The sequence below is a fragment of the Patiria miniata genome, unplaced genomic scaffold (assembly GCF_015706575.1).
Source record: "Patiria miniata isolate m_02_andy unplaced genomic scaffold, ASM1570657v1 HiC_scaffold_15, whole genome shotgun sequence".
In the NCBI taxonomy this organism is placed as follows: domain Eukaryota; kingdom Metazoa; phylum Echinodermata; class Asteroidea; order Valvatida; family Asterinidae; genus Patiria; species Patiria miniata.
This window is the reverse complement of record NW_024037053.1, coordinates 871,231-884,003: the sequence shown is the minus strand read 5'-3', so window position 1 is coordinate 884,003 and position 12,773 is coordinate 871,231. Positions and strand designations below refer to the sequence as shown.

The 12,773-nt window shown below is 39.6% G+C and overlaps 1 protein-coding gene across 1 annotated transcript; it reads left to right on the top strand.

The window, feature by feature from the left end:
* The first annotated feature begins 481 nt into the window (after positions 1-481).
* On the top strand, positions 482-12,760 carry LOC119722323 (josephin-2-like). Its single transcript, XM_038192371.1, has 4 exons — positions 482-621; positions 2,767-3,001; positions 4,373-4,498; positions 7,197-12,760. The coding sequence occupies exons 2-4, from the start codon at positions 2,886-2,888 to the stop codon at positions 7,495-7,497; spliced, it is 543 nt and encodes a 180-aa protein (XP_038048299.1). The 5' UTR covers positions 482-621; positions 2,767-2,885; the 3' UTR covers positions 7,498-12,760.
* The last annotated feature ends 13 nt before the right edge of the window (positions 12,761-12,773 follow it).

The following is a 12,773-nucleotide window of genomic DNA, read 5'->3' as shown; positions in this document are numbered from 1 at the left end:
AAAGTCAATGGTCAACCCACTAAAAAAAAATGAAAAGAAAATGAAAGATGACATGTTGATCATCATTTTTCCTGCGCAGCTTGAATACCTGTGCGAGTTCTGAGTATTTTAAAAAGAATTTTGAAGTATTGGCATATAGCTCTAGTGTTTTATTGCAGGGATGCACCCACAGTCATCTCGAGTTCTGAGGTAGACTAGTACCCTACATTCGAAGTCCCTAGGACAATGATGGACCGGGAACCAATCTAATTGTGAGGGTTTCACTTAAAGTTTAAGGATTCAGTAAAAGAAAAAAAAGCAGGACTTTTAGACTGTTGATTTTTTGGCATGAACAGTTACTTTTGGCTAATGTAATTTCACTCGGGTCCCCTCCCGATATCTTTACACACAGACACGCCCTTTACGAGGCGCCCTGCGACCACAGACATAATATGCGACACGCCCACGCCGCTGCGACGTGCAAATCATAACAAATAACAGCGCCCTCAGCGTTCTAATTTAGACAGGAGGGCAAAGATGGCCACCAGCAAGTTTCGGTTCCACTTCCATTTCATTCCGTCATTGATATAAAAAAGAAAATTGGGGACAATTTCTCATTCTCAAAGGTTGCAGCTGAACGCGGTAGGTTTTTCTGCTATCTGGTCGTCTTTTGTAAAATGCTTTTATCATGGTTTGGCGCTAGTAAAGTCGGAAATAAGCAATAGATCGGGGCGGAGTCAACCGACAAAATCATGAAAAAGAAATGACCGATTGAAAACAATTTCATTTTTTTTTTTCATTTCATCGGTTGCTATGTCGTGTATGTGTTGCCATTCAGCACGTCAGACTCAAGAACCATTGGTAATCCTTATCTTTAATAGGACCCCGTTCCTATATAAGGTAAAACTAAAAGACTCACCAAAACAACTGAATAAATGACACTCAAAAGTGACATTCTGACATTTCGGCGATCGTGAAGTAGTGTAGGGCCCCTGTTTTATTTTGATCAAATTAGAGTAAAACATTTTTTTTATTGCTCAAAAATCACTTTTACAATCAAAAGCAGACTTTTTTCAATTCTAATGACACCCGTTTTGCAATTTTGAACAGATTCTTGGGGTAGAAATCACGATTTTCCTGCACGGTTGGTGCCTTGCGATACAGCGCGCCGTGCGTGCTCACGGTGCATCGCGCGGTGATCGCCATCTTTATTTTCGGGTCGCGTGTTTTCGCCGTGCTGTCATCGTCATTTTACCCCCAAATGTCCCTCAAAAGATCAAAACCCTGCCCTCTATCTATGAAATACCTGTTTATTGAGAATGTCGCCAACTAGTTTGGTAGGTCCAATAACTCTAAAGTGGATTTTGTTCCCTTATAGGGACCGGGCCCTACACTTCACGATCGCCAATATTTCTTGGCACATCTGAACAGTTGGTAATTTCACCTTCTTGAATATCAGCAGGTTTAATTTTGGGATTTCCCTACTCCGTCGCAGTTGGAACCAGCCCCAACTACGATTGGAGCCAGCCCAGGTATAGCCCCACTAGTGTGGCCGTCGGTATGCTGCGCTGAACCCAAGGCCACACACCGTGGTCTGCGCACTACTGAGGACGTTTTCATAATTTCAACAGCGAATTTCTTACATATGGTTATATTCTACGATGTCCCAACTTTCACTTCTGGGATGCTTGGGTGTAATGATGTTCAATTTTCCAAGATATTCTTGAATCTTTCTGGAGCCCATATGCACTTGTGAAACGTCTGGTGATGGCAGCCATTTTGAATGTGACAAGAGATGACCTCAAGCTGTGACGTCGCGTTTATGCAAATTGCTTGTCGAGCGAGGGCGCGAGTTGCAAATGCGACGGCTGTTTCCTGTACCATGCATTTATCGTCTGGGGGCCACGTGCACTGATCTCTATTCAGGATCTACGGCACAGGAAACAGCCGTCGCATTTGCAACTCGCGCCCTCGCTCGACAAGCAATTTGCATAAACGCGACGTCACAGCTTGAGGTCATCTCTTGTCACATTCAAAATGGCTGCCATCACCAGACGTTTCACGAGTGCATATGGGCTCCAGAAAGATTCAAGAATATCTTGGAAAATTGAACATCATTACACCCAAGCATCCCAGAAGTGAAAGTTGGGACATCGTAGAATACAACCATATGTAAGAAATTCGCTGTTGAAATTATGAAAACGTCCTCAGTAGTGCGCAGACCACGGTGTGTGGCCTTGGGTTCAGCGCAGCATACCGACGGCCACACTAGTGGGGCTAGCCCAGGTATAGTTAGGCCAATGCCGCAGTTGGGGTGTAACATTATCGCCATCTACTTACGCGAGTCCACAAAGTTACAAGTGGATTTTCGTTCTCATAAGCCGGCCTCAGGTCGACCTTGGGAGGGCACAGATCAGTCGGTGACTGACTTGGCTTTACAGGATCAAGCTGCACCTGAGCTACGACTGTCGGAAACAAGTCAGTCGCCGATTTTTTGGCGCTCAAAGAAATCACCAGTCGCAAGAGTAGAAAAATTTCAGCTTCTTTGACGTGTTCCGCGACCGTCACACGATTTCTCTGTTTTGTGACCTGAGCGTAATTGTTGTGCTTGATGCCGACAGTTCCGTCGTGGCGCAAGAAAATTGCAGGTCGACCTGAGGCTGGCTTTATAGGAACAGGGTCCTGAACTCCACAATCCCCAAAACTTCGATGTAGGCCGATTTCGTATGATTGGTGCTTATACTGCTTAAGTAACCCTTGTTGCCTTTTTATTTCTTTGTCTTAAAGTTTTCCCCCCAGATTTGTCTTTTGCTTACTACAACTACACGATTATCTGCCCCATTTGGCAACACAGCCCCCTTCTCATGCTAATAGGCAGCAGGGGCCTGTGAGATATCCTGCCCATCATGTCGGTGTACCATGAACGTCAGAAGTGGGAGTTGTGCGCCTTACACGCCCTCAATAACGTGTTTCAGGACAGCCAGGCCTTCAGCAAGCAAGTCCTGGATGAGTTATGTCAAAAGTAAGCCATGGAGGCCTTCGTCTTGGTCTATTCCAAAAATTTGGGACTCTCAATACTGTGCATATGAGAGTCTTAACACTTAAGACACACACAACGTACCTCGGCTTTATCAATCAAGCTGTGCACCATTAACCCTAACCGCCCTGAATCCTCCAAAATCCTTTTTGCAAATCGGAGGATTTTGCAGGATTGAGGTTACATGGCAAAAGTGCGTTGCGGATTTCGGAGTACGCACTGTGTCAAGGTCTTGGGCCGGACCATGTGTTGTTTATGCTCAGCCATGCATAAATTTAGTCCTTGATTATACTTGAAATCCTCCGCACTGCTCTAGGATGTCACTGCCTCTGCCTCAGCCTATTGACAGTCATAGCCGGAGGATTTTGCAGGATTCAGGCAGTGGTCACCCCTCCATGGACCATATTCAAGAAATAATGGAGGAATTTGCAGGATTGAGGCTATATGCTATTTTTCCATGAGGCCAATTGGAGGATTTTGCAGGATTGAGGCTACATCCTAGCAAAAAGGCCTAGGGAGTTAGGGTTAAAGTGTCTTTAGTATTAATACAGGGTGAGTCAAAAAAAGCGGAACCTAAACCCCCCAAATTTTATTTTATATTTCAAAAAATATGTAGCACCAAAAATAATAATGACTGGAAAGCCAATTTCATAAGCTACTTTTGGATGAAACAATTACTGAAATTGGTCAATCCGTTCAAAAAATATCACCATTTAAACACAATGACCCTAAAACCTGTCTCGTCCAAAAATGCGATTTCAACAATCGTCGTCACAATTGTCTTCAAACATAACCTGCGATGAAATCTTAGTTCAAACGTTAACAATATGCAACAAAGTCCTTTTGAAGGCCCGTCTTTTAAAAAAGTAGATTTTATAAATCATATTGTTTGCCTAACCAGGGTTGTTAATCAAGATATTGTGTGCTACAGTTGGTGACAGTTGTTGAAACAAATATTCTGTGTCATTTTCTTTGTTGTTCCAAACAGTCAAAACACACAATGAATTGATTTTTTGAACGAGACAGAATTTTGTATTAACATAGATTAGGGTCATTGCTTTAAGATGGTGGTATTCTTTGAACGGATTGAGCAATTTCAGTAATTTTTTCATCTAAAAGTAGCTTTTGAAATTGTCTTTCCAGTCATTATTATTTTTGGTGCTACATATTTTTTTAAATATGAAATACATTTTTGGGGGTTTGGGTTCCGCTTTTTTTGACTCGCCCTGTAATGTACCATTTGAACCAATGAGGTAGACTACATGCAGATGAAATAAAGCGATTTTTTAAAAATCACTGATTCAATACAATTTTTTCAAGTTGGTAAATATTGTTCCATTATTTCATTTGTTGCAGTCTCTCCCCCGGTACGGTCTTGAATCCGCACAAGAGCATGCTGGGATTGGGCAATTACGACGTCAACGTCATCATGGCCGCTCTGCAGCACAAGGACTGCGAGGCTGTGTGGTGGGATAAACGAAGGTAAATCGTTGGTGTACAAATATACTACATGGTTTGAGTGGAAGCAGTGGAACATGACTGGTCATAAAGTGTTGGGTAATCCTTACTTTTAGGACACCTCTATTTTTTACGAGTTCTGTTCAAAACTGACTTTTGCAGATGACTGTCCAGTACCAATGTGACTTTTGCAGGCTAAAGCAGTCCTTTTTCTTCATATAAACTCATGTTAGTTGTAATTTTGAAAGCACTTTCAAAGAAAATGTGACTTTCCTACCTTTTTTCGCAGTCAGACGTGCATGTTGTAGTTCTCACACGTGTGAAAGCCCTACATAATGAAAGCCCGATGCTGATTGGCTGCTAAAATAAATAAATAAGATGTTTATTTTTTATCAGCCAATCAGCATCGAGCTTTCATCGCATTGAGCTTTCAGGTTTGCCATCCCTACATAATGAAAGCCCGATGCTGATTGGCTGCTAAAAAAAATAAATAAGATGTTTATTTTTTTATCAGCCAATCAGCATTGAGCTTTCATCGCATTGAGCTTTCAGGTTTGCCATCTTGGTTTTTGAGTCTGTTTTCTGGTTGTTCGTCTTTTACCCCTGAATTTCCCTCATAAATCAAAGCCCTGCCCTCTTTCCAGAAAATTAAGCCTGCTGATATTCAAGAAGGTGTCATTGCCAATTGTTCAGATGTGCCAAGAAATATCAGAATGTCAATTTTGAGTGTCATTTAGTCAACTGTTTTGGTGAGTCTTTCCCTTCCTGTATAGGAACGGGGTCCTAAAAGTGAGGATTACCAAGTGTTGGCTGATTTGACCACCTCCTGACGCAAAGCAGATGGAAGTAGTCAAAATCAGCCAACACCGAGGGACCAGTAGTTTCGCACTTCTTCCCTGAAGTAATGGTGTATTTGTTACACCTCAAACATTGTCTAGTACATTTAAGTATTTTCAAAAGTTTAAAATTCCTCTCATACCTAAATTGTTCTACATTGAAGTCACCTGTAGTGACGGTTTTTGTGTGGCACCAAGAACAACCTAACTTGTCGTTGCTTCTGTAGCATAATGGGGAGTCTAGGTACTTCTTCTCTGATACTACAGATCAGTTGGACAATAGTATAGAAATGGTCACCGACACCACAAAGTAACACCCAACTGCACTCTAGGGTTTACTTCGTGAAAACCGCTACATGACACATTTTGGTTTCACGAAGTGACACCCAAGTGTGCGCGCACATCGGACACTGGCGCGAATGATTTTCGTTTTCACAGAGTTACAACACTTTTACGGAAATACAATTTGGATAAAAACGTTTAAAGCATTTGACAGGAATGTCATATTAATCCATTTTCTGGTGGGATTACAGAAAAATTTAATAAAAGTCTTAAACTAGTGAAATAGAAATTGGTGTTACTTCGTGAAAACGAAAATGTACAGAGAGAGCACACAGTGTACTTGGGTGTTACTTCGTAAAAACAAAAAATCACTCGGTTCTGTAGAATATGCGTGGCGCGCACTCAAGTCCACTCAGGGGTTACTTCCTGGTGTCGTTGACGAAACATAACATGGTGTATTTTGGTTGGATAGTCGATATCGAGCTCCCCTCGGTATTGGAAGTTGACAAAGTAGTTCCAGAGGCAAAATTTCCAGTAGTGCGGGGACCTAATATGGAATATCCACTCAAAATAAACCATGTTATACATGTATTTGTTTTACTCTACCTCAAACATATTCATCACAATTCTGTCAAGTTGTATACATAAGTTATCTTGACAAAATGTTGCTGTTTGTGCCCATCTTTTCATGTGGTACCAGGTATGACGTACGCACTACCCTCGTATGCTAGTTCCATGTTTGCTTCATAAAGTACATGCGCAGTAGACTAGCAAACGCTAGTCTACTATTCATACGTATCTACAATGTGCGTGAATCCCACTACGAATCCTCGTGTACTGCGCGCTTGGTAAACAGCAAAACTAGCAGCTGACACGTGATGGTGAATGAACCAGTTAGAATTTAGCTCTTGCTCATGAATATTTATGAGGTATAGTGCTTCAGTCACGAGATTTTTACACTCACAGCGTGTTGCAACATTGACCAATGAAAGAAGTGAAATACATTTGTATGTGGTGAAATAAAAGTGGTGCGCATTACAGTGTGAAACAAGCATTTGCCTCAAAGAGGCTACTTGACAGTACCAAGATCAACTCCATGCATAAAGACTTATCCAGTGAACGAAAAGAAGCTATCACTGCTCACACACACATGACACATTCACACATACTGACATTTGTATCCTTGTGGATACAAATTGTTCTCCTTTGTTCTCGTGTAGTTTTCGAGTTTTCGAGTTTAAAAGTGAAGTTTGAAAATGCTCTTATTTTAACCAGAATTAATTTCCTTGGCCGAAATTCGGACTTAATATCCCTTTCTCTAAAACTCTTCCATTTGCGACAGATCAACCCACCTTGGAAATTCCTAGTTTTTGAGTAAAATCCATATATATCTATTTCGTGAAAACCTTGTGGAGACGTATTCATCTATAGAAATTGCCCTGTGGAGACGTAAACAATTATTTGTTTCCTCCTATTGTGTGCACGTCTCCAGAGGGCACAGTGTATCAGATCATTATTCAAGTTGAGGGGAGTGAGCATTTTGGTATATAAACCCTATCAGTCTGGTTTCAGTATCGTTTTTTCATTGGTTCTATATCGACCAGGTGTCTGGAGGCGCTCCGATTGGAAGTTCTGATCGGCTTCATCGTCAACATTCCCTCTCCCATGCAGCTGGGCTTCGTCAGCGTTCCCCTCCGCCGCAAACACTGGATCGCCGTCCGGCAGATCGAGGGCACCTACTACAACCTGGACTCCAAACTGAGCAAGCCCGCCAAGATCGGGGACTCCTCAAAGCTACGGGGTTTCCTCGAGGCGGAGCTGAGACGCAAAGGATGCGAGCTGTTGCTCGTGGTGACCAAGGAGGTAGCGGAGGCCAAAACGTGGCTGCGCGACGAGGCCAGTTAGTGGTACGACGCAGTGGGATGTTCCAGCCCAAGCATCTCCAAAAAGTACTCGGAGTCGGAGAGTACTGAAAAATCAACCTTCATCCTTTCTTTTCTGTTTTCTAGTGATGCAGATGTTTATATTTTATGTCAGTAAGTTGTGGAGAACTTAGCTGGAAAACGTGGTTGCGCGACGAGGCTAGTTGGTGGTACGATGCAGTGGGCTGTGTCAGCCCAAGCATCTCCGAAACACGTATGGTGTGTCCTGAAGAACCAACTTTCATCCCTTCTTTTCTGTTTACTTGTGATGCAGATGTTTATCTTGATATCAGTTATATAGTTGTGGAGAACTTTGCTGAGAAACGTGGCTGCGTGACGAGGCTAGATGTTGATACGTCCCAATGGGATGTGTAATAGTCCCGGCATCTCCGAAACACGCTAGGAGAGTCCTGAAAAACCAACTTTCGTCCCTTCTTTTCTGTTTACTTGTGATGCAGATGTTTATCTTTGATGTCAGTATATAGTTGTGGAATGTTTTGCTGAAAAACGTGGCTGCGTGACGAGGCTAGTTGTTGATACATCACAACGGAATGTGTTAGTCTCGGAAAATGTGCGGAGATCCTAAAAAAAATTTTTAAAAAATGTATCCATTCTGTAAAGGCACATAGGAACATTTGCAATTTCCCGAAACCGTACCTAACAACTCAACAGGAAAATCATTGCTCAAAGTGAAGATAAGACTAGTACTAAATACCCTGTGAAATTAATCTGCCTAAAATGGTATGGTTTTGAAGAAAACAATCATTAAGGTGGTTAGTAAGGAAATCTGTCATAGGGCACAGGTTTTTTTTTACTTGCGTTAGCAATGGAATCCAGTTTATAGCCTATGAGACCCTGCAAATTTAGCATATTTTCTCTGTTTTCTCAAAATGTGTAGTATCCACTGAGCTGAAACTTCAACAAGTTGGTTGGTATGCACCCTTCTTAAGATTTTCAGCAATTTTGTCGCTTCAAACGAAGAAAAAAATGCAGCAAAAGCAAATGATCCTATGTACCGTGAATGCAAGTCATTGTTGAGACTCAATCTTTTGCCGTACGTTGTGGAGAACTTTACTGATACTGATTTTGATGCAACACAAGCGAATAGGTTTCAACATACATGCAGAGAGTTAAGAGAAACCAAATACATAAACGTGTACATGTACTTAACCATTCTTTTCCATTTTCCAGTTACATGTTTGTGCATGTAGGTCACTGTAAAGTTTGAATGTTTTTTGGCGGTAAGTTGTCTAGAACTTTTCAGAATTACAAAGTTGTCGTTGTTATGATGTGAACAGTGCGTAATGCATATGTAGCAATTCCAGCAATTTCATTCTGATAAGTTTTACAATTTTGTTTCCGCATTTTCCCCCCAATGTATGGATCAAGAGTTCATGCATGGGCTAATATTACAGTATCAGAAGTGAAATGGATAGGTTTTTGTTAAACATACAGCCAAAGTGTACGTGTATATAACCTGGTATTACAGAATACTTGGGAAATTGGAAAAAGAAAGTGTAGCTAGTACAACACTGTCCTGTGGTAATTCATCGACAGTATAAGTCTGAGACTTTCTCTGCTGAAATCTGTCCAGCCAAATACTTGCTTCTTTTGTTCTTTACATATTTGCATAATGGCTCTGCAGCTGTAATTGTGTTGTTTGATGGACTCTTTCTTCTTATAATTTGTTTATTCGTTTCGTCTGAAATCAATCCTAAATGTCAGATTTTTTTCTGTTGGCATGTTCCTACCAGTGCAGTGCTTGTGTACAAATTTGGATTTCAGTCTAGTGATGTTTCTAGTTCAGTAGTATTCATATATTCATACAATGTTCATATTTTGTACAACTCTCGTATTTGTTTTGCGCAAAGCAAAGATCAAATATATATGTATGGCAGGTAGCCAACGCCCAAATTAGACAGCAATTTGTGATAAATTTGGACAAAGTTCAAACTTTAATACGCGTATCAGATGCATATATGTTGAGTACTAAAGTAAACTGTATATTAAATTGTAGGCATTGTGTTCTTTTATATTACATGAATGAGTGTTCTAGTGAATTACGTTGTTTTTGTTTTTTGTTGTTTTTTTTGCTGCAATGTTGTCCACAGTTGATAGCAAGTATAATTACATTGGACCAATCACTTGTACATTAGTGGCATTTCTGCTGCATTGGATAAATGAGTTTACAACACAGAACCAATTCAAAAAATTGTATTTTGACTCTAACGAGCTGTCGGCAGTGTACATTACATGAAATAGGAAGTACAGTGAGTTATTACTCCACCAATAGCACTTAGCAGATGAAGAGGAAAGCCTCCCTCCAAAGTAAAACAAAAACAAAGAAAATACTTTTACAAAAAAGAAGAAGGAATACCCAGTGTCCCAATTTGATATTGTTTATCAGTTGAAAAACAGAACATTATTAGATGCTTTTTGAGACTTTTTTTTCTGTTGTTTGTTCCGTTTTTTCCTTTTTCTTGAGATTTTTGAAAAAGTTTTGTTTTATTTATTTATTTATGTATTTTTGAACACAGTAAACCCTCCCTCTATATGATTTTGCCATGCGTAGGGTCATTCTGGTCATTTCATTCTGCAAATATTGTGATTTCGTATATTTATGTTGACCAAAGTTCACAAAAGCTGTACAAAAATGTAAACTTATAATAGGTCTCTCTCAAATGACGTCACTTCCTACGGATTGCGACATGGGCAATGTGGGCGTCATATTTTCTTGACGGGCATTTTGAAGAAATTTCGAGCGACATGCACAAGTGTTTAGAATATTTTGCAAATGCGCCTGATGGGGTTGAACACGCAGTTGTAATTTTCCTACGAAGATGGCGTCCTGTGAGAGAGATCTAGTGGCCAAGATCATACCAAAGCATTTATACTATAGCTTGAAAGTAACCGTAGCAGACGTTTTGCGGTTTGGAAGTTAATCCGTTTAAGTTTGAAGAACCAAACAGAGCAAGAAACGCTTTAAAATCATACAAACGGGAAACCACTGTTTATTATGCAAAGAGAACGCTGCTTTCATTTTTAGGCCTATTGTGTATCCTTTGAGGTATCCTCTTTTTCCTATATTAACCCTCCTGCTGTCTGAACAGTCACAGACAATCAAAGAATCAAGCCTCTTCCCCTGTCATGCCTTTTACACAGGCTAGTCACCAACAGTCGGATCATATTTCAAGCAAGCACTGTGACTAGTTAAATTCATTCAACAGACAAAAGCAGGCAACTGGTGTAGGCACAGCTGTCGTATCAATCACCTACAGTCAAAACATAGCTGTATCAAGTTACATAAACAGTCACAGCCAGTCAATCCTGCTTTATATAGGCAGGCACCATTCAACCGTTAAAAACAGACGCTTGACTAATTTTGACTGAGAGGACAACTTTGCACAGAGTTCATGTTTGCATAGGAGGGTTAATTTATTCATAAAGAGGCAAAAATGTCAAGAAAGATATTTGATAATTCCAGTTTTTAACCCCCAGCCTTTTTCTTTTATGAAGAATAATTTCTGAAGATGCTTCTAAATGCTCTGAATTGCTTTTGAAAAGGAATCTCCTGGGATCATAAAAGTTGTGGCAGAGGTCTACCATGTACAAAATATATGTAGCTTCACTAGCTGCTGTGCTGCTTTGTATCTTTATCATCAACAAAGAGTTTGTTGCAAAAAGTTAGCAATTTTCAAAATTGTAAAAAGAAAATCAAAGGTCTATCACTTTACCTGATTCTATTTATTTGCATATACTTGTCAATTGATGTACATTCAAGCTCTGATTTACTCTCTAATATATTTTTTTCCCAGATATTACAAATGTAATTATAGACTTTGATTACTCATTCGCTTCGAATTGTAAATAAATAGACCCTGTGCTTAGAGCGCCCTCGCTGTTTGCAGATCCGCGTTCCCCAGTGATACGCATGCGTAGACACTCGGTACTTGCATTGGCACTGAATTTAAAAAAAAAAAAAAAAAAGCACTTACACAAACATTGCCATGATTGTTGGCGAATGATTTTCCTTTTGATATACAGAAAGAAAGAACATTTGCGCGAGTGGGACGCGGGCCTAACCTCAGTGAGGGCGCTCTAAGCAAAGGGTCAATATTTTCTTGTAATTATGTATGTAGATTGACAGAGGTACGATATATTTATTGAGAAAATTGTATAATTGTGATTCTTGTTTCTCGTGTCAAGCTTTCTTTTGATAATAGTCTAACATAAATATTACTGTGTACATGTACTGTCGGTGGAGTAGACAGATGACCAAGGCCCAGTTTCGTGGAACAGCTAAGAAAATGTGCTAAGCATCTTTTTGTGTTTAGCACGAATGAGCTACAACCAGTTACGAACAATGTGCATTGCATAACTGTTCATCTCTCGTAGCTTGTGATGTTGCAATCATATCATTTTTGCCACTTAGCAAATATCTGTGCTCTGCAAGTTCCGTGAAATTGTCCCTAATCTTCTCCATGACAATGATTTCTACTTTTCTAGAAATAAAAAGTTGTTTTCTCTTTTGATTTAGATATCAGATGAAAACAAAAATTGACCCACGTATTACTTTATTATTTTTGAACTGTCTTATTCGAAAGTGAGTAACTCTTGTATTGCTAGAAATATTGCAGTTCAAACATTTTGAAGGGGGTTTAAAACAAAAGATATTGAAAAAACAAAACATGAACAGTACATTATTAAACTGGACCTACAAATTGAAAAATTGATCAAACATTTTCCCGTGTTGAAAAAAAGACAGACAGTACTTTTTTTAAAACATGAAAGGGACCCTGGTCCCAATCACTGTTGTTAAAGGTTGACATTCAAGCACCGGTAAAAGTAAAGTTACAGTTTCATTCAAACAGATGTCATATATTAAAAGAAAGAAGAGGCATCTCACATGTTTAGGGTTTTTTAGTTTTGATTTTGATCAGAAGGATCTCCCCGAAATTCAATACAATACTCATGCATACATACTTGCCCATAAATAGTTCATTATTTATTTGGATACAAACAATTTTTTTTGGTATTTTTAATGTAAGCACTTGTTTTCTGTTTGCTCTTGATGTCAAAGTAATTCCTATTCTATATTTATTGGACAATATCAGTGTTTTTTTTCTCGTGAATGATCTTAAGAATATAAACATTATTTAGTTGTGTACATCAGTATTTTCCAAATTTCATTAGTGCTTTTTTCAGGTTGAGAAAAAAAACTGAAAATAAAATCAGAGAACATATAATTTGAATACAGTG

Excerpts from the sequence above, each read along its gene's own strand:
- LOC119722323 (XM_038192371.1), top strand. The coding sequence starts at position 2,886 with ATGTCGGTGTACCATGAACGTCAGAAGTGGGAGTTGTGCGCCTTACAC. Across the intron at positions 3,002-4,372 it reads CTGGATGAGTTATGTCAAAA|TCTCTCCCCCGGTACGGTCT; the intron begins GTAAGCCATGGA and ends CATTTGTTGCAG. Across the intron at positions 4,499-7,196 it reads GTGTGGTGGGATAAACGAAG|GTGTCTGGAGGCGCTCCGAT; the intron begins GTAAATCGTTGG and ends TATATCGACCAG.